At 41.7% G+C, this 22,649-nt stretch overlaps 1 protein-coding gene across 1 annotated transcript in view; it reads left to right on the top strand.

Moving 5' to 3' along the window:
• Window positions 1-504: 504 nt before the first annotated feature.
• The window catches only part of FSHR (follicle stimulating hormone receptor), an 81,430-nt gene continuing 59,285 nt past the window's right edge, over window positions 505-22,649 (top strand). The window contains exon 1 of the mRNA XM_072858457.1: window positions 505-689. Within this exon, the coding sequence (XP_072714558.1) occupies window positions 505-689 (185 nt within the window). The remainder of the gene's footprint in view (window positions 690-22,649) is intronic.

The raw sequence follows: 22,649 nt of genomic DNA, 5'->3' as shown, positions 1-22,649 counted from the left end.
TTAACCTATCAAATATATTATATACCCTATAAAATACAAAAATAACACATTTCTTTTGCCTAGGAGCAACACAAAAGCAGGGGCTCTTGCATCCATGAAGGGGAGCATATATAGTGCCTCTCCTTCAGGGACAAAAGTGCCTGGGCTGTAGAAAGTAAAAATGCTTTGTTGTCCCTTGGTCTTACCAAACAAGACATGCAAAATAGAGTAGCTGAGAAGGAAGGACCTTTTCCCAGTGCAGATACCCAGTGCATCAAAACCACCCTGGTTAGTTCCGCTTGGGCCTGTGATTTCAACACCACTTAAAATATAAAATACTTTTGTCATGGAAATTCATCATTGCTTCTTTCCACCCCTACTCTAAGGTCATAAAGGATCTGGGGCCATGAACCAAAACTTGCTGAGAAGTCATCCCCCAACAGCCACGTGGTTTGTCCCAGCTTTTGGGGCGGATCTTTCATTCAGGGCGTTAGGCTGGGAGGTCTCTGCATTCCTCCCTTTGAGATGAAGGAGATGGGCACAGATGTGAAGGCAGAGATGTCTCCAGTCCTCGCCTGTTTGCTGGTTTTCCTGGCAGGCTGCTCGGCATGCCAGCACCACGCCTGCCACTGCGCGGGCAGGGTCTTCATTTGTCAGGAGAGCAAGGTGGTCCAGGTTCCCCGGGACATCCCCCCCAACACCACCGAACTGTAAGTAGGGAGAGGGAATGATTGCGAGCAGCAGCCTTGTTGCTGGCTCTCAAAACAAACTGCTGCTTGGCAAGCCAAGGGTTAGGTTTGTAGGGAGTCGCTCGGGAGACTTAAGCCAGCTGTTTGGAAAGCACAGCCCTTCCTCCGACACTCGCTTAATTACATCTTGAAGCTTCTCTCCGTTACTCTGATCGTGCTCATTTTAAGATCTCTGTTAAGAAATGATATGGTACGTTATAATGCAAAGCGCAGACTAAATTTTAAACAAGCTTCCTTGGTGCTGTGACAGTAATTTGAAGCATAAAGCCTAAGCTTTCTTTACAGCTTGCTTTAGCATTGTCGAAATGTGTAGTGCAACTTGTCTGCCCCAAACAACTTGATGATGAGCATTTGTGGTTTTACCGTGGGAGCTTTCCAAAGGTTTGTGCTTGTTTACCAAGAAGCAACTTAATGTTTTCTTTCTGAAATCACAAAGGCATTATAGAAAGGACTCTGATAAGCATTCACAGAGCAATCCTCCTCTATCAGAGGAGCAGCATGACTGCAGTTGGAGAGGGTGAACCATGTGAAGATACTGTACTGCGTTACTCAAGGAAGAGTTTTAGCTATCCTAAAGCTTCTCTTTGTCTTCCATAAAGTAACATGAGCGATACTGTATGACAGCTGTTTTCTGTGTCACCAGCACAGGCGAGCAAAAGAGCTTACGCAATGGCGAGTATGTCATTGTGGAAATGATTGTTTTCATTTTATTTTTTTTAAAGCAAGTTATATCACCCCTTGCCTATACCCACAGCCATCTGACATCGTTAGGACCTAAAGCAAAAATGAAAGGAGTAGTCCTGGATAAACCCTTTGATTAATAAGTGGAGTGGCAAGTTTGGAGGGAGGATACAATGAAGAATGACATCTCACTAGTTGGAAAAATATACCCCTATCCCTATTTTACACACCACAATATATCCATAGTTACTATCCCACAGTTTTCTTAGGGCAGAAGTTATGTTTTGTTCAGAAGGAGGAGTTGTTATGCTCACTGAATGAGTAGACTGCAGTGAAAACTTCAGAAAAATGTCTGAATTAACCACAGAAGGTCAGTAAAAGTTTAAGTCATTCTCGCAACTAGAGGGAAAAATAATCCATCTGTGATTTAGGTCATCTAAATCCTGAGTGAACCATGCTCCAGGCATACACTGCTAATTTTGTTTAATTTTGCTTTGATTCTTTCTTTAGATTACACAGTTAAGGTCTGCCTTCTAGGGATTAAGCAAAAGCAGTTTATAATTATTTCTGCAAAGAAGTAGAGTTTTATATCACCAGAAAGCACCTGTTAGTAAAATGGGATTTGTTTGCAGCAGATCCTTGTTAACTTCTCGAGGGTTTGTTGAGGATGCTAATTTGTGGGTTCCTCAACATGAGAGTGTATTCTCTGAAACAGGCTGACTACAACGTTAGTGTGACTGAAAACAGCAAGTGAATCCTTTCTTCTGGCAGTGTCGTAAAATATTGGAGTTAGAATCTCTCAACTTGACTCTCTTCTCACTTGCATCAACTTTTGGTTCCTTGGGAGGTAATTCTGGTCTCGTTAAATCAGTATAGACCTGGGATTGATTTCATTATGGCTTGAGAATTTGTCCAAGAAAACTTTGTAGAGTTGCTTTGAATATACCAAATGTTAACGTTGTTACAACCAGATATGTTAGCTGAAGAGCTATTAAGCGACACATAAACCTTACATTTTCCTTCAAGGTCAAAGGGGGACTCTAGAAAGGAGCCTTCCTACGCATCTCTCTGCTGAGTGCCCAGTGGGGTGATTCAGGTGACTAAAATAAACTTCACTGCTCCAGGTGTTGCAAATGCACTGTTGGTAACAGAAGAAGCTTGCTTTATGTTTCTTCAAAAAACCTCAATGAGTCAAAAGTGTTTTAAAATCAGTGTAGCAACTTGAGCGTAAATGGCCATGGTGTCTAAGGACCCTGTGTAGGACACAAGCACAGACTTCTTCTTGCTAAGCACAGCTCCTGCAAGGTACTTTTTTCACTTAAGAGCTCATTCCAGGAGTGCTAGATGTGGTCTATTTTCATTTCATGTAAAGGAGGGGATTTTATTCAGTACAGTTAGAGCTCTTCACCTTCTCTTATGTGGTCTCGATAGCTTTCCTAAGCTATCCTAGTGTCCTTTCCTAGTGCTTTTTAGATGTTGAATAACATGCCAGTGAAAGCTTTGGAGAGAGAACAGGAGCCTGATAAGCCTCAAGCACTTCTGTTGCTCTGTGTTTCTGTTCCACTACAGCTATTTCTTAAGTCGGGACACTGGCATGTGGCAGCCAGCTGTTACTTGGTAAGAAAACTCAGGATAATGGCAAAAATATTGCCCCCAACAACCATCATCTCTGCTCTTTGCCATGGCAGATTTTTTTAATTATTATTTTTTATTTTTTGAGAGTTGGCCACTGACCCATGCTGCCATGATGGGTTTCTTTGTGGTTGGTTTCCTGACAGTGAGAGCTTATGCTCCACAGCGAACATGAGTTCTGCAGCATGGTACAAGAGCCGGGGTTTTGCTCCTGGTTGGATTAGCATCTGCTTTAGCAAGGCTGTTGCACAGGGGAGGGCTGGCAGCCTCTCATGGTGAGCGATTTCGGTTTGTACTTAACCATGTGGAAACAGAGCAGACATCAGAAACCAAGGGTTTTCATTACTCTTCTTGTTGCCACATCGACTTTTTCACTTACAGGCCAAAATCTTATGAGAGGCCAGTTACAGCTTGGTTTGTACGTTGCTCCTTGCAGATTTGCAAGCACTCTGCAGTTGGCATGCTCCGAGTGTTTGCAGGGGAGGCTGTGGTTATTAGCTGTTTTGCTTTATAATCTTTGCCTGGAAGAGGAGTTGGATAGAAGTATTCTTGGCATTTTTTTTATAGATACCGAAATGCCTGTGAGAAATGTAGATGGCTGTGCCTTACAACTCTGGACGTAATCCATGAGAAATCAGAGGCCAAAAGTTCAGATGGGAAATTTAGGTTCATTTGTATCGAAGTGTTAACTATTAATTGCCTCTCAGGGTGAGAGAGGGGGAGCAACTCAGTAGTCACCTAAGGCAGTTTACTCCTTGCAGATTTAAAACAGTTTTAAAATCCAGTGTCAAGCTTCGTAATCCAGTCTTAGTATTCACTAAGATTTCATTTAGTCATTAGAGATCTTGTTTTGAGAAAATAATGCAAACAAAAATATCTTATTCTCAGAATAGAAGAGATCCTTCTTAAGATTTAGCAAACTACTTTAAGGAGAAACATATGAATATCAACTGGGAATACACCTAGAAATGCCAGGAAAAGCTTACTCATTCTTTTACAGCACCCTTCTTGCTTTTGGGTTTCTCACCTCAGCAGTGCTTGAAATCACTCTTAGAGTATCCCAGGGAAAGAGAGAGCTCTACCCCAGCAGCTAGGTGCAATGACTTGGGCAGTAGACTATACCTCTGATTTGACAAAATAAAGCAACAGTACAAGGCAGCCTAAGAAGGGAGGCGAAAAAGGCTGCTTGGTCCAATTCTGCTTGCAACCTTGCAGAGTTATGTGAAAGAAATATCGATATCAGCATTTTACCTGCATCCTGTAACTAACACTGTGGTAAAAAGGTATCAGGAAATCAAATTTGGTCATGTAAAGAGAAACTGCCTCCAACTCAGTTACTTTCCCAATTTTCTCCTACTCATAAACTTTACTCCCCTGATGATTAGCCGTCCTTAGCTGGCATACAAGTGAAGCAGCCCACAGCAGCATGTAGACTTTGACCAGTTGGTACCTTCTGACTGACTGTTTCTACACTGAGGAGACAATATAAGAAACATCACTTGAGAATGGAGGCTCCTCAAAGAAAGCTTGCCAACTTGGATGTGTGACTCAGCTAATTAAAAGGAATTGCTTAACGTGTTAGCATGCCAGAGGTGTCAGCAGGAGATTGGTGCCAGCTTTAGAAAGGAGCAACTGAGACAACTGAAATAATTGACAATAGGGATGGTCCATCATTTGGCACCCATCTGTCAAAGTGCTATCTATGAGAGAGGGAAACTGCAGGTAAAATAATTAAGGCCTAGGCTTGATCACATGGTGTTTTGTATTTTAAAATCCATTCTCTGGCTTCCCTAATCCGTTTAGCCATTGTCAGAGCGGTTTAGAGGTAAGTTATGTAGAATATTTTCTCCCAAGCATCTGCAAACTATAAACAGTGGGGTTTTTTACTTGCTCTCTGCATAGGTGTTTTTGTACAATTGCTCAAGGATATTTATTTTAGACTATCAAGTCAAGGCTGAGTAGATGTCTGACCGCTAAAACAGCGGCTGCCTTGAAATAGCAAGTTCTGTGTTATGTACTAAGTGAGTCAGATGTGCTTCCCTGCAACAGAAGCTGCAAATGATGTGAACAGTAGCTGCCACACTGTTATTGACAGCTGCAATTAGGATTTTTTTTAGGCTTTCACACTTAAAGTTGAAACTACACTGAAACCTGCAAACAATTACAGTTCTTGCTTGGGTGTTCATACTGGGGGACTGACCTTAATCTAAGAAAGACAGGGTGTGGAGAGGATAAAGTAAGCTAACAAAATGAAGACCGGTGAAGCTTTCAAGGCCCTGTGTTATAGTGGTTAATTATAAAGTTAATCAATAAACCCACATACTGTCAGAAGGGGATGAGAATATTTGCACGGCAGAGCATATTGAGAGCATATTATATGCCATGTAAAGCTTTTTCTCTTTTTATTTTTTTTTTAATTTAAACCAGCTTTGCTTCCATTAGAGTAGAAAAAAGTCTACAGTTAGTGCTACATTCTTCTCTTCCCGAATTTATGATCAGTTCATAACTTGAAGCAGAAAGCACCTACAGAGGTTGCTGTACGATCACTGGCTGTATATCGGTGGAGTGGTCCAGTGCTTACTCTGGATTCTATATTTGACATTTTCATTGGGAGGATAAAAAGAAATAGGCAGAGCATAAGAGAGAAAAAAGAAAAGGAAGAAAGTGACACTAAAGAAGGATAATAAAATCTGCAGGGGAGATCCTCGGCTACTATAAATTACCAAGTACATATCTCTATAGAAACATCCAAAGTTTCAGGAGCTTTTCAACAGGAGGAGGTATGCTGCATGCGATAGGAGTTGCTTTGCAGTGCAGTACTCTGCTGGCTTACTCGTGATATTATGGCAATAAATACCTACGCATGACTTTCACCCAACTTAAAAGGACTGCAGCTTGATGCATCTATGAGAGATGTATGATTGATTCTGAAGATGTATAGATGTGTGCATATGTATCTAATGTGTCTTTGAAATGAAAGTGCATTGACTTAAACTTTAATGGCAAGTATATGACTTGCTAAATCACTAAGCTTCTTCCAGGGAAACACAGTGAAAAACAAGACTTGATTATGTTTGCCTGTGACATTGAGAGGGTACCAAGGTCTATGCCAGCTGATGCCCTTCACTGGGGTCAGCTACAGAGAGATTCTCCTGATGTACAAGTTCTGGGTTTTCCGGCAGCCTCTGTCTCGCACCCACATACAAAAAAGAGAGGGCCTGTGTCACATCCCCGTGCGTCTGATACCAGGCAAAATGCGTTCCTGGGGCTGGTCAGCTCCACGTCCTGAAATAAAGCCTCTCTGTTAGACATTTTAGGTATATTCTGCTTCACTTCCTACAAAGAATCAAAATGTGCCTGTTGAAGGAGATTATCATCAATGTTTTTCTAACGTGTTTGGAAGATTAAACTAGTCATTTGTAGGTGTTACATTTTCTTGTCTCGAATATGGTATCTTCATCTTGGGTGTTGCCCCATTCAAATCTTGTTTCATGTAATTATAACCTAGGAGAGTTTGACAGTAATGTTATTCATGAGATGCGAGCTGGTAAATACCAAGGTTTAGCGTAGAGGCACAGCAAGAGAGAAAAGCCCTGGTAAGATCAGAAATAAGTAGTTTTAAACTAAAATGTGGTTAAAATGGAGAAGTCGGTAAGCCTAGGGGACATTACAAAGTAGGATGGAGGTCAATCTTTTACTTCTCCAACAAGAACGTGAATCACAAAACAGATTTGAGGAATCATGACTTCACCGGTGTCATGCAGCAGTTAATTTCCTTTGATCTGAATGGTATGCCACAGTAAACTCTTCAGTATGGATGATTTCCTAGCTTCATTTACTCCCCTTACTACAGCTTCTCACAACTCATCCGTTTTCACTGCACAGAATTAAAACGCTGTATTTTAGACTTTGTTGCCTTCTCTTTTCTAATATTAAAACGTATTAACTTCATCTCTCATCCCACCCGGAGAGGCCAAGACACTGGCCCAGGGAATCCTACTGATACTCAGATGTGATTATCGCTAGCTGGGAGAGCAGAGCATAGTCAGACCTCCAGGGGAAAGTTTTGAAGAGTGCTTTTATGAGTTTGAAAGACATAAAAGTGCTTATGTATTTCTGTTGCAGTTGTTCAGCTTCGCTGAGTTGCCCTCCCATCCCTTACACAGAGAGCTCAGGGTATTTATAGATGAGGGGGATGCAGAAAGGGGCGTGTGTGTGTGCTCCTTATGCTCTGAGCCAGCAGAGTACAAGCTGCTATACTGTAAGAGCCACAAAGCCAGGACAACTCATCCGTTATCCCTGGATCTGCATTTGTCCATGCAATATGCTTTCAGCTCCTCACTCGGGTTTTTAAATGACAGCTTGGGAATTTGAGTTAATAATTTTCTGGATCTGGCCCTTAGCAAAGTCATATCAGCATTGCAGTCCTGAAGAATAAAGCTTATTACCTCCCTCAAAACCCAGGCCATGCCTCTTAAATAAAAAAAATTAAAAAATAAAAAAAAAGCTTCTCAAATACTTGCTCTTCCCAGCAGCATTTCTGAGATGTAACAGAGAAGAGATCTCCAGCGGAAGATGTCTTTAAAAGCTCCAAATTTAATTCTTCCAGAAGAGTATCACACACGAAATGTGTCGCCTGATAAGCCAGCAGGAGAAGGTCTGCTGTGCAGCTCAAGGGTTTCCTTCACAGATGCCAGGGGGTTCTCACCGGGCTGGCGTGTCGCTGGAAATACTGGGTATGTGCAGAACTTAACAAGGGTGAAAAAAGAGGGTGGATGAGGAATGCCACAAGAACAGAGAGAATGGTTGCACAGAAGAGAGATGCCAAGTGAATATACATCCCAAAGGGGATAGCTGCTCTAAGCACCAGCAGTTTGTGTGCAGGAGTGGGTCCTGCAAAGCCAAACCAAATTATCTAGCTTAGCAAAGAAAAACAAACAAACCTTTTAGACACCCAACTGAGGAGCGAAAGAAATCCATGCAAAGTTCAACATGCCTCACTCTCTTCTAACTTGACGGCTTTTTAGTTAGTTCTGCTTAACTTTCCTGAGTGTCCTTGTGCAGGCAAGCTAAAAGATAATTGGGGTAGGTTCACAGCTAATTTAAATTGTCATAGCTTCATTAACTTCAGTGGAAAGAACTAAGTTCATTTTCACTGTCTGGCAATGGGGACCTCTGTCAGCCACGTGTTGTTCGTTTTGGCAGCAGCTGATTGGTAATTAATATGTGTGTGTGTTTGGTAAACAAGATACTTTGGGCACAAAAGACAGGTATTATTTTTCATAGCGGTCTATTAGTTTTACACAGTGAGGGGCAAGCACTTTGGTAGGAAAAGTCACTTTTCTTTGTTTAAGACCTTGACCTTTTCAGACAAAACCTGTAAATTATTTCACACTCTTTGCCTGTAGTTTGATTGGACCGCTCTTATTAGCAGTGAAATTTAAGTCATTAAAATGAAGTTTATTTCAAATTATAGGTATAAGTCAAGCCTGGATTTCATATAAGAGCATAGAAAATTATTTCTTCTAATCGTCTGTCTTGCATACACTGTAATAAGGAGCCCAATTTCTGGTTTTACTCAGGTACAGCTTCCTTGATTTTGGGGGTCTAGGGTCAGGAAAGCTTGTGATTTGTTTGCTTTTGCTTAATGTTTTCCTCCAAACATCCTTAGGTGTTCCAGGAGCTCAGCCCGGAAGGTATGGATGCTTCTTATCACCCATTACCTTATCGAGCCACTCAGATGTATTTGCTCCTGGTTAGCTAGAGGAGAATTTACAGACTGTTATTATATGCAGAGGGAGATATGTTTCTGAGTGAAATGAAAACAGTCCTCAACCCAACTCAGTATGAAACAGTCTTTGTTTTTCATAAGTATATTGAGCTTTCTGAGCCTCTCTCTTTGCCTGGATTAGCTAAATAATGCTGTATCCTTGAATGTAACATATTCAAAACTTGCTATAGACAGGGCAGCCTCAACTTTAAACATATACCCACTGGGTGAGCCACAGGCTGAAGCTTTCACCTCTGTCCCCTACCTTATCTACACAAGAATGTGGTTACTAGTCAGCATTTTAGCATATTTGCCTGGAAATATTTGCCTGTTTTGTGGACACCTATGGAGCATTGATCTTCTAATGGTCCTACTGACATAAAGCTTCTCCACAGTGTACATGAGGATGTACTTTCTGATATGAATCCTTGTCCAAATACAGTTAGTTAACTGGAATTAATTTGTAAATATTTATTTGTAAGAAATCTATGAATCTTCAGTGGTTTTCCAAAAACACTACGTGCATAAACATTCAGTGGGGAAAACTTCCAAGTTTTCAATGTTTGATCCATCTTTTGTTTGAGAGTGGAGCGAGGAGGGAATATACTTTCAAATGATGGTCAGCAGATTTTTTTTTTATTTGAAATAGTAGTATGCAATGAAGAACTGGATTGACTGTGGAAAGACTGGAAGAGAAAGTGGTGCTTGTTTTCTCAGGAGAGTTTCTGGTGTCCTGTATTTATGTTCTGAACATAAAAACAGCAGGATGCAGTGGGAAGCCCATAAAGCAACCTCCCCTCACCCTTACTCCAAAGAAGTGAAAGGAATAGCGTGCGTGCACACACCTGCGCATGTGCTTGGGGCGTCTGTGTGTTTAACCTCTTCCTCCACCAGTTTGACTCCAGGCAAAGAAGATGAGAATGAAAAGCAAAGCACGTATACGTAGCTGTAGCTGACAAAATGGCCAAGGCTCAGCTGGGAGAGAGTAGCAATGGAAGGAGGGACTGCCTGTCCCTTTTTCCAAAACCAGGAGCATGGGATGGGAAGAAGCGATAAGTAGTTATTTGGGTTTGGTTTTCTTCACTGAAAAGCATTGTCACATGGGCAGGCTGGGGACTATAATGGTTTTCTTTACACACCTTCTGAAAGCCTTTTAGTGGTTTTATATTCTGTGCTATGCCTTGTGCTTAGAAATGATCCCGGGTGTAACACTCTTGCCTACCCTTGGCTTTGAGAGGCTTGGAGCTAACTTCAGGGTAAGCTTTGATTTCTTTTTTCACTTGTACCATCACATGATATAAATATATTAGGCTATTGCCTTCAGTAGCCCAGTAAGCATGTTTGAGGACAGAGCCTTTGTCAAAGGGCACCCTGCTCAATGGGGAAGCACTCATGTCTGTGACAGCCACGGACCCTCACCGAGGTAAGAAAGCAAATCTGGCTCCAGCAGCGGAAGCACTGCCCATGCTGCTTTCTCTGGTGTCTCCAGTCTCTTCACTGCTGCAAAAAAGGAGCACAGATCAGCCAAATCCATTTTTTCCTTCTTGTTAGCTATTGGGAAGAGATCAATTCCGAAGAGTCTTTCCTCAGAGTCCAGTCTCCCAGAAGCAATATTTATAGACATACAGAAATTTCTGAACAAGAAAGGTATAAGAAGGGGGGCTATAAATGCCCCTGCTATAGGAAGACAGAGAGTTGATGCTAAAAAGCCTGCTATATATCCGAAGTTTTCTTTGGACAACAGAGCTGCTATGGAAATTTTTGCTTTTCTTTTTTTGGCAAGTGGAGAGTCATAAAAGAAGTACAGCCTGTGTCAGAAAATGACAGCAAAACAAGAAACGCCCCGGCAGAACAACAACTCTCTCTAGGTGGAATTACTGGTTTGGGTAAATACTCACTGTATCCGAATCCCAGGAGCTGTAATTTCCTATCTGCGGTATATTGTTGCCATGGCAGATGAAGCCCAGACCTCATTCTTCAGTCCTTTGAAATCAGCATTAGTGGCCCCTGTGAGGGAATACCCTACAAGAAAATCTAGGGTTTGATTCCACTGGCGTTCTTACACATCCTAATTGCTTGCCCAAGCAGCTCCGCTGCCTTCCAGTGGGACGAATCGCAGGTGTGAAACTACCCATCTGTACGTATTTGCAGATTCAGGACTTTGTGCTATTGCGGTAGACAGGAAACCACTCTAGGGGAAAATAAAACGTGTGTTGAAAGCACAAATTAAATAGGTAGCCAACTGTTTAAATTTATTTTAAATGATTAGGGGAGATTTTAATTGTTTTAATGGGCCATATGGAAATGATAAGTTTTTCTTAAGGCCCACAAAGATTTCTATAAATATTAGCAGATTTCACAACATTCCTGGTAAGTATGTAAACATAATTTTATCCATTACAGAAGCAGCAAAACTATAGGATGTAAAGGACAAGCTATTTCCCAAGAGTACAGGGTAACAAATCAGTGGTTTAGCTGGGACTATAGCACCTTCAGGACCTTATTCACCAGACCGTACTCCTGTGGCAATATATTTCCTTGTTCAAAAGAAAAAAAAAAAAAAAGAAAAAAAATTACCTCTTGCACATTTATATTCCTTTCTAATAACTATTTCTCATCAGAGGAAGGCTTTATGCGCAGTGGCATGAAACGCTTGCCTGCTGCTTTGAATCTCCTAAATAAGGCAGTACAAAGTCATAGCTCTACTATTTTTTAATGTTCAAGTGATGCGTATACAGTTTCAGGGGTTTTTCCCTCAAATATATTTTTACTGACATTGTACCTCTGCATCATCACCTTTTCCACTTTCTTCATTTCTGTACTTTTCTTGTATCAGTTTCTGTCACTGTATTAGAAAAACAGCATTTCACAGTAGCGTTACAGTCAGTAATTGAAAGACAGCTGAGGTGGAGATTTTTGTGGGCATTTCAATTACGGATAACTGTGGGCTCTGTTATGGTCAGTAGGGCTGGCTATGGAGCACTAATTGAAGGTTTTCCCCCTTTTATGAGTTTAGCTACTATCTGTATATGTCTCCTTAGCTAGAGCCCTTCGTAAATATAAGAATGATGCATCTACAGGATTCTTCTTTTATACATACAGTATTCATGTAGCAAACAATATTACTTTGGCTTCCTTCATTTTCGTACATGTAATTGCTGTGTTACATCGGTGCAACTCAGCGTGGGCCCACATCCCAGAAATTGGGTTGGGTTTTAAGCACTTTACCCTAAAAGTTGGAGCACGTCCATCCAGGGCTTTAGAGGAGCACTGCACGGGCGGGACACGGAAACGTGGATCTCCACGAAATGACCGTCAAGGAGTGCTTGCCCTTGGACCTACTGATGCCCTGGTCTGTCGAGGACAGCCTTGTAGCTTCAGGGCTGTGGACCAGTAGCAGCTAGGGCTTGCCACTTTGTTTGTCCATCAGAGGTGCGAACGCTGTCTGGAAGAAACGCTCCAGGGGCTCTAGGAAACAGGGAGACTGGCTCTTTGTTCAAGGCTTTGAAAGACTTTATTTTTTTTCTCCTCCGCATCAAGCTGCCAAGAAGTGACCTTGATTCTAGGTGTAGATTCATCTGTTTAGCGTCCTCCAGGCTGAACGCACATAGTGGTGGTTATCAGCTAAAATAGGGAATGAGGCAGGGAGTGCTTCAGAAGTTCCTGCTTGCGTCTCCTTGAAGATTTTCTGCATTCCACAGAAAGCTTGTTAACCTCTGCTTTGGAGGGATGGCAGGCTGCTATTTTTATTAGCAGTGCCTGACTTGCCAGCTAGAATACATCTTTACAATGTTCATTGTATAACAGAGTTTATACATTTCTGTAAAGCACCTTATGCTAGTATCCTACTTCTGTGAACAACAGCTTTGGGCTTCAGCCTATGTTGCATAGAAATACTCAGAGTTTTGTTAGTCTGAACTCAACTGATTCGGGTTGGCTCTCGATCCTAGAAGCCCACAAGTCCCAGAAGCCTTAATCTTCAATATGATGTCAAATGCTTTTCTTAAAACACTCCAAAGAAGGAAGAAGGTGCACCTAGACTATATGGAGGTCTAAATTTCACCTTCACCATCAAGTATAGCATCACTGTAGGAATTTCCATGGCGTTGAGTTCCACCAGTTGGAAAGTCCTTTTCCAGCATCAGTATCTGTATTTCAGTAGCTGCTGTAACAGAACCCAATGACCATGCTTCCTCTGCTAGCCTGCCTAACAGCATGCTTCCAGGTTGTGCTTGGCTTGTATGGTCATCCGAATGTTCTTCCCTCTTGTTGATCTTATTGAAGAGGTGATGATGGAGACTACTTTCTGGAAAAAAAAGGTGTCAAACTGATCACTAACCATTCCCTGCTATCTCAAGACTGAAATAGCAATACTCACTATGTCAGAGGCTACTTCTGCCCAGATAAAGGGATAATCAGCTGAAACATCTGTGTGTTTCAGAGGATTACCCTTGAGTGAAGGAGATAGGAAAATCAAAAAGCATACACAAAGGCAGACAGTAAGTTGGTTGTGTCTTTCTATACTTTCATTGCATGTTGTTTGCTCTTCTGTAACCCAGTATATGGGCCCTAAATATTGTTTTGGTGAGCAGTAATAAGAGTAGCACTTACTTACACAAACTGCAACTTTTGCCAAAAGCAGCATAAAATAATCTTTTAAACACTGCAGTCTTATAAACAAAGCCCTAGGAAATAAACATCCTTTACAGCTGTCAAACTCGGAGCAAGCGTTCATTTTCTCATTGCCAAAAGTGTGCCTTAATCTGAGGAAGTGAGAGAGAATGACCAGTATCATGCCTACTGCTTGAACAACCATTTTCAAGAATAGATATAGATGTTGCATTTAAAAAAGAGAAAGGGAAAAAAAGCAGTTGGGTAGTGAGATGAAATAATCAAAAGTGCTGAAATACGAAGCACTACATCTACCCCAACAGCTCAACGGGTATAAAGTAGTGGCGCATTTTCTCGACAAAGTAATCAACTACAAAGGTCATGCATTCCCTCATTTTTTACAAAGCCAACTCATCTTGAAAACTTTTTACCATGTAAAACAGAGCAAAGAGTAGGAGATCCTGCAAGGAAGCTGCCATTAGAGGACATCTTAAAGTAATGAGGCAGACCTTTGAAATAAATCTGAAGAAAAACTTAATGATTCTGGAAGGGTATGTGTGAAACTTCGCAATGATATTTCAGGTTAGGTGGTGACACTGACTGTCATTTTTACTGGCCCTAAAGCAAAACCAAACATGGTTAACCAAGCCTCTTGCAGTGAATTCTATCAGCTAGATAAGATGTGCAGCACTTAATGTACAGTACATTGGCTGATTGTGGATGTCGCCAAAGAAGAATGTGAGGCCAACTCATTTTTTTGTTACAAACTCTGATCGGGACGATTCCATCTCTGCATAAAGAGATTATCCTTATGTCGCTGATTGGTTAACCTCTGTTCCCATTATTCTTACACACGTGATAAAAGGTCCATCCAACACATGCTGAAAAATCTGTGGAAGAATTCCTATTGATTTCCATTAGATTGTGCCATAATATTGCGCCCAGTCTTTCACTGTATTGCTTTAGCACTTGGTCATCAGTACTGAAGTGTCAGCTAACAAAAGCCATGCAGCTGTGGCAACGTTTTTATCATATGACTCATGAATAGATGTGTATATAAAATGAGAGCATTAGACAAAGCCAAGTTCTTATACAATTTATACCCCTTTAATTATCTTCTGTCACAGCAAGTTATCATGTTTTTAATTAAGCAAATGTCCTTAGACTGGCAAGATATGCTGCTTCATGCTTTATCCCTGCTGGAAATGTTTATTTCTGTTTTGAAATTTTAATATGAAATATCAGGGAGGTGGAAGGAGAGCAGAGGTTTCAAGCACCCTGACATCCAGTACTGTATATTATGTTTCCCTAACTCTGTCCTCAAGGTGAGTAGTCAAGATAAGCCAATGATCTGCAGCCCATCTAATTTGTTTTTCCATCATTTTCTTAAGTTGTCTTACGTGCAATTATCATTACAGTGTAAGTGACACTGCTGGGAAAATCAATTCTTCCTCACTGAATAGAAAATAACTTACACTATACTTGAATCATAATTGGTATTTTGTTTATTTTGTCGGACTTGCAGTTAACCGCTGACTAATTTGGACAAGAAAGTTCTGTGTCTTCTGGCAAAGGCACTGCTTGCTATAAAACATTATGAAATCTATTTCCGATTGAAATGTAATAAAAACCGCTTATGGATCTACACTGAATTTTTTGTCAGGTGTTTGATACTATGTCCTTGAAGATTAAAAAGTCTCTGAATATTTATTAGCAAGATGGAAGGCTATTCCAGATAGGCTTTGAACCGTGCTCATCACTGGAGCGTGTGAATGACTTTCAGTAGTACATCTGTCATATATTCTATTATTATAAGATTATTATTCCCCTTTTGCTGTTTATCTATAATTCAACCACAACAACGAAAAAGACTCTCATGTGCTATATGTGGGCACAAAGCCCACATAACTGATACCAGCTTTTCAACCTGAGGATGAATGGGAGTTAGCAGAGGTTATCAGCACCGTGCATTGTTCTCACACCTCTAGGGTGTCATGTGGTGTGCCAAAAACCTCCTCAGTTATACTGTATTTGCTGAAATAAATTCAGGGCTGGTAGTTTGTACTTGGCTTAATTTTAACAAGAAAGTGATACTGGAGGGGGAAAACAAGGGGGTTTTAAGTGATTTAATATCCTGTGCAGCACTTGTGCTCCAGAGCTGATGCTCGGGGTGTTTGGGATAAAACCCCTGAGATGAAGGAGGATCTCAGTGATGTCCCGGTGATGAAGTATACAAGTACTCCACACGCAGACCCAGGGCTGGTGACTTGGGGTCCAACTGAGACTTGAAAGGCTGTTTGTTTGGAGCTGCAATATGCTTTTCCTGGGTTTCGTTACTGGGGGAGGAGGCCACTATTATTCAAAACAAGCTTTTGAGAAGTAGGGTCATTCCCCTATTACCCCGGGTAAGGAGGCAGCTGGGATTCTCCATTTTCTCCTACCCTTGTAGGTGGCGTGGCGTGTAGCAGGCGTGTCTGTGTGCTGTACCCTTACGTTGCCATGACAGATCTGGAGACCATCTCTTGCTGTGAGCACCCGTGCAGCTGCGTGCCCAGGCGGAGGCACCCCGTGCAGAGCAGGCACCCCACTGCTGGCTCGCTCCTGCTCTGCTCCTCGGTGATCCGGCCCCGTGTTAGAGCCGCTGGCCCTGCAGTGAGATACTGCAGCTTCCCCGGAGCAAAGTCCCTCTGGGAAAAATGAAACAAACTAAACAAATAAACAAAAAAAACCACAAAGAGGAAAACAAGGTGCCTGCGTGCAAATGCCCCCTCCTGTTGCCAAAAACCTGGTTGCAGTTAATGATGTCCCCCTCACTCCCCTCCAGTGGATAATCCTGGGCTATTTTGGGCAGAGAGAACTCCTGAATGCTCTCCAACACCCCTTCCTAATCTAATATGTGGAAAGACACTTTTCCAGTGATTTGAACAAGAATCTCTTCATCTGAGCAGTAAACCCCATATATAATGAACGCTACTTTGTGCTTGTTTGTCTATTTAGTTCCATCCTGCCTGTAAATTCCCGCATTTATCTTCAGGACAAAGGAGTCATTTCCTGATTTATTTATTAATTATTTTTTTTCCCTGCTGGGGAAAGGAAAAAGAAAGGGAGGCTGTGTTTGTGTTTGGGTAACCTGGAGCGTTTTCAGGCTCTCTATCCAACTCCACGTACAGCTGTTCTGGGAGAGGTACTGAAAAGCTGCAAGTGGATTCTTGTGCCACCTTATCTCATTCAGACAAGAGAAGACACTCCTCGGCTTATAACGATAAGCTACAGCCTTGATCGATTTGATCTGTGCTTTTGCCCTTCTTCATAATTTGAGCTATTGATTCTATTTATTAAAACTAATTTAAAAAACACAAGGCCTGAGTGCTCTCCTGTTCCAGATCAGGCTGCTCTGGGCAGTCTGATCTGAAGCTAATCCATTCACTGCTGATTTATTTTCACTCTGTTTTCAAGCAGAGTTCTGTTCTGTGTTTCATTTTTTTTTCCTCTGTTGCTCTTTGAGAAAAAAGACATTTAATTTCACACCTCCAGTGAGAGCAGGGGGGTCTAGATTCCTTTTTCTGATATATGAAGTGAGCTCAGGAAAGTTTACTTGGCTCATATTCATGCAGGTTTTGCTCAGAGAGTGGCCCACTGTGTATTGTTCTCTGTTGTCTTAAATCAAAGCACTACCTTTATGCTAGAAAAGAAATTTGAGTATTTGCTTAAATGCACTCATCTTGCCATACTGGAGTTAACAGTACTTACCGTGTTCCTGAATTAAGGGCCAGCAGAAGAAATCATTTCCCTACGTCTTCCTGGGAAGCACAGTTTTGTCTAAGGGCTCTAAAAATAGTTCTCCAAAAATAAATACCTTTATTCAGACTTAGAGAAATCAAATCAAGCCCTTACTATTAAAAAAAGATTAAAAATAAAGCCTTAAGGAGCTAGGCACCTTTTAGCACCAAGCTGGATTTGAGTCTCTGGGCAAGGATCAGCATTTAGTGACTTAGTGGTATTTATTTACTGTCGGTGCACTTTGCTGGTGATGCCGTCGTAACCTTCTTTCCCCTAGTTTAACACAATTGTTTAAAACTTCAGCCTTCAAATTCTTCAACTGGTTAAAAGCTCTCTTGGTGTTCTGCTTGTGCAGGGACTTCATTTTGCGTCTACTGCATCTCTCCGTGTTTGCTGCTGTAACGTATTCTTTCCACAGCAAAAAACCTCATCGTCTGTTCCTAATTTATCCTGAGGTCTTCTTGGTCATCCTCACAGTCTAAAGCCTGTGATTTCTTCTGCAATATTTCATAACTATCAGCTGGAATCAATCAGACACAACATAAGCCTAGATATTGTCATAAAGAAAACAGGCATAGGGTAAGAGTCTCCGAAGCCTTGGTCTGCCTTTAAAAACATTATGCTTTACTTCAGAATCAATATGGACACAGAAAGATGGAGTTAGTATTACTGAATATTTCTTTGTAGGTTAGAAATGCCTTATGTAGTGCAGTAGGAAGATATCTTTATTTTGACTTGAGAGCCACAGGTAGAGTATTGATTGGATACTTGCTACAACCAACGTTTAAGCAAAACCACAGCTGTTCAGATACGGTAAGAAAGTGAAGTCCCTCCGCTTGTTTACAATGCAGTCTTACCCCAAAGCTTCACAGAGATGTTGTATAGCCCAGCAAGGATCTTCTGCGAGTAGTCAGCAGCTCAAATTTAGCCCATCGGCACCAACCAAGGGCATGCTAGATCCTCTTTCCACAATCCCCTGCCTTGCCCCCAGGTCTCCAGGCAGGAGTATAGCCCAGCAGAGAAAGATGATGATCAGTTTTTCCTCTGTAGAAAGGGAGCCCTTCTTTTGACGGCTCTCTCCCTGCAATATAAGCCATGGCTATGGTAAGGCGGGTCAAGTATCCTGCGTACAACAGGGATTCTTAAAAGCTGCTAAGGGTAGAGTAAGAATAGGGCAAGCATTTAAGATGTATTACCACAATACTCCTCCAGCCTCCAACTAATTTCAGCTCAGGGGATTGCCTGAAATCCTTCTTGTTTGTTTATTAACCCTAATTTATCTGTCCTCAAATTACTTGTACATTCTACCTGTGAGCCCACATCAGCTTCTTGCACCCAGGCAAGCTGCATGGATGAGTTCTGGCAGTCCGTGTGCACTGTGTGAAGAGCCGGGTTCTCTTGTTTGCCTTGAATCTAGCTGCCTCTGGCCTCGTCTCTGAAGTTTTTATAATGGAAGAGCTGATAAAGCATCAGTCCTTGCCCGCCCTCTCTGAGACATTTTGTAGACCTCTAGCATCTCTTTAAGCTTTCCATGCTGAAAAGTCACAGCCAAATTGGTTATTCCTCTTATGAAAGCCATATCATGTCTTTGATCAGCCTTATTGCCCTCCTGTTTACCTTTCCCAATACTCATATACCCTTTTTGAGATGAAAGGGATCAGAACTGCACCCTCTATTCAAAGGCTATGTGAACCACTGGTTTTTTTACCATAGAGAAGGGGGGGGAAGGTTTTAGAAAAAGAGTGCAGCAAACAAGTGACACAAAACCCTTAAGCATTTAGAGTATTATGAGCCTGAGTCTGCTTTATAGTCCACCTCCCAAAGTGGGGATGGGGAGGACAGTAAGGGACAACTTGAGATTTTGCAGTGGCAGTGCATTTCCCCTGAATTTACAAAGATTATCAAAATGGCCTAGCAAAAGAATTTGTGGAGAGCTGAAACATTCTTTTAATATTTTTATTATTAATAAATGCTGAAGCATTTGTCGCATTTATTTTTGGAAATGTCTTGTAGAGCCAATTCTGTGCAATGAAATAGAAGTCTGAATGCAGCACTGAAAACATTACCCCTGATTCAGTTTTACCCTTTGATCTTCTGGCAAAGGGAGGGGACTAATCCTTGAATTGTTTTAAACTAAGGAGCAACCCCTTCTTCTGCAATGTACAAAAACTTGCACTAGCTGTAAATATTGAAGAATACTTCAATGCTTTAATCTAGACAGAGATCGCATGTTTCAAAGGGTGCCAGAATAGGTGGTGTTTGCTTGTGCTGATCTGGGTATGTCTCCCCGTTTTGGCAGAGCTGTCCCACGCTGGCTGCAGTGCAGGTTCTTTGCTGCTCTGATATGTATCCTAGCAGAGAGTTGTGTACCTCTCCAGCTCTGCCTGGCTCAAGGACATCTTGACTAGAGTGATATCTTGGTAGTCAACCCTCTTCACATGTTTTGCTTTCATGTATTTATCCATTTCTTCTTGAATGTCTACCATCCACAGTGTCCTGTAGCAAGGAGTTGCATCATTGAACGACATGCTGTGTGAAGACTGAACTCCTTCTTCTTTGCAAATCTTCTCACCCAGCTCTTGTCTTACTACCCTGGTCATCATACATATTTTTCACCTTGCTCCTCACTCCCCTTCCAGATCACTTATGACTATGGTACGCAGGCCCCATGCAGATCTCCGTGGGATGCCTATCACAACCTTCCTTCGCTCAGATGACTGTTACATCTATCCTTGTTTCTTCCAGTCAGGTTTTATCCAATTTTATGCAAGAAGATGCCTATCACAGTCATTTAGAGAGCTGATGACACAATAAATTCAAGGGAGCTGATGGAAAGGTGTGTAGGAAGGGGGCAGAAGTCTAGGATTCATCCACTGAGGTTAGATGTTGCAAAGGATATATTTTCCCAGGCATAACCGCTAAGCTCTTTCTTAGAGGTCTTTCATAACCTGCAGCTGTGCCATGAGCAGGTCAAGTTTCTCCTGTCTCTGTATCACTGTTCTGTCACCCTTTTTAAGAGGACCAGGTATGTTTATTATTTTTAAGTGCCCCATAGAAAGTTCATGTTCGAGAAGCACACTGATGGTGAACGCACTAAGCACATCTTTATACTGAATGTAAGCTAGCGTTTCAGTTGCCAGTGTGATCAAGCTGGCATCTTTCTGAAACAATAATAGTCACTTTCAAATGCATTAAAAGATCCATGTTTGACACCAGTGCAAGCTTTGCTCTGTGTGTTACTGGGAAGAGACCTATCAATCTCAAAGGAAATAGTACAGTTAGTATTTTTAAGGATACTGGTACACTAGCTGCCATGCTATATTTATTCAGGAACATCATTTTAACATGTGAAAGTAAATCCATGGCCAGTGGAATGTAGATAGATAAACTCAGCATTTGCAGTGGCAAGCTAATTGTTGCTAAAATAATAGGAAAACATATTTTTTTTAGTACAAGGAGAAGTAATAAGGATTCCTTGCTTTGTCGTTCCCTTTCTATCAAATTGGTGATGTCTATGGGGAAGACGTCTCAATAACAGAGAAAGACCATGAGAGAGAAGAGATGCTCTCGGGAGAGTGCAGGATGAAATTGAAAGAGTCCATCCACCTGCAGGTCATATCCCTGTGAATGTTTCCCTCAGCAATCGCTAATAGATGAGCTGAGAAAAGTTCTTGACATGGAAACTGCGTGGCTAGGAAGAGCACCAGTGATGTGGAAATGCGTGGTGAGCAATGGCAGTAAATGGGAATGTTTACAGGACTTGAATAAAATGTGCAAAGTGCATTACAGTGCGAGGACTACGAGCTCTCTTACGCACACAGGAGCCTGTTGTTCGTGTGAATCTCGTGGGTGCTCCCATTCTCAGTGTGCTGTGTGGTTCATCCTCTTGCACAGGCAGCAGCAATTCCAGGAGCCAGCTTCTGTCCCCCTGGAAATGGTCAGCGGAGACATTCAGATTAGAGGAAGGCATGACCAGAGGGGATGAACAGGAGGTTTTGTTTCTTTGCGTGATGATAGACTAACAAAAGGTGGGGATTTTTCACCTTTGTCACTTTTAGTGTTATTTCAAAACATAAGTATTTAAAATTTAAATGTGCACTTCAGTATGTAAAAAGAAGGAAATGCTCCACTCGCCACAGTGGGAGAGAAGTGGGAGCATATGGCATAGGCCCAGCATATTTGTCTGTTTCCGTATAGTTATGTCAGCAGCAGTCTAGCTGGTGCCTTGAGAACAGCGGAGTACGTGCCATTTGCATCCAGGACCCCTCTTCCGGGAGATGCTGTTTTCCCAAGACTGCCAGTTGAGTTAGCTGTGTTTGGCACTCACGCTGCTCTTTGGAAAATACAGCGTGTATTAGATAGCAGAGACAATATTTACTTTTACAAAGCTTATCCTCAAGTCCAGAGGAAAAAAAAGAGTGTGATCAAGTCTCCAAGTGCTATTGCTTAAAGGGTTTCTGACTGCTCTGGCATCAAGGAGTATCAGATATCTCATTACAACTTCAAACAAGCCTTTGGATGTATCCAAATTAATACAAATATTTGGTGGGGACCCTGCTACTTATTAGGCTGTGTGTGCTAATTAAGGAATGTAACAGTGAGTATCTTTCTTTTTATTTTGTTAATATTCTGTGATATTTCACCTGTGTCCCATTAAGCAACGTAGGTATAGTGCCTATGAGGATATGGATGAGAAAGGAGGTAAAAAGCATGCTAGCTCTTTCTAATGAATTTGTTGAGCAAGATAAAGTGACAGAGGTAAGTTATTTGGCAGTTTGCTAAACAGCAATGGTTCAGCGATGGTTCATTTTGCAAAAAAGCTTTATCTTTCTCTTTTACCTTCACTAAGGCATCCAACATAGAACTTAAGGCATTTTGTCCCTGGACAATTTGTCTCAGTCAATAAAAATAGCACCATGTATGGAGGGCCTGCCAACATAGAAAGTCCTGAGGTCTTAGAGGTAGAAACACTACACACAAAGAACACTGGTCACCTTTCTGCTCTGACCTCAGCTGATGAACAAACCACTGTTCTCTCCCTGCTGTGGAATAAGATCTTTTTTGACACATTCTTGGGACAGGAAAAGAGTTGAAGTGACCGGCTGTGTGTGAGCAGGATGGCTATTCTTGCTCTGAATCAAAAGCGGGGAAGAAAGTTTTGAAGACAATACCTAAAAAGGCCCCGTCTGGGTGGACTGTGGACATTTTCCATAACCCTATTTGCCTTGACAAGTTGCCCATGGGAAAGAACACAAAGTAAAACGCTCTTTGTGCAAGAACAAAATACCCAGTACTTGTACACTGCTCCTTTTGTTAGGAAAGTATGCGGAGATATTAATATAAATAGATGCAACACCGAAAGTGTGCTCAGAGTGAATGAATTTTTAATGGCTCCTCACCATAAAGATGGTTGCAGATATCAAGGTCAGATTTTAAAGAAGTTGCAC

Source organism: Ciconia boyciana, chromosome 3, assembly GCF_034638445.1.
Source record: "Ciconia boyciana chromosome 3, ASM3463844v1, whole genome shotgun sequence".
Classification (NCBI taxonomy): domain Eukaryota; kingdom Metazoa; phylum Chordata; class Aves; order Ciconiiformes; family Ciconiidae; genus Ciconia; species Ciconia boyciana.
The sequence above is the reverse complement of the archived record's forward strand: the minus strand, read 5'-3'. Positions and strand labels throughout refer to the sequence as shown.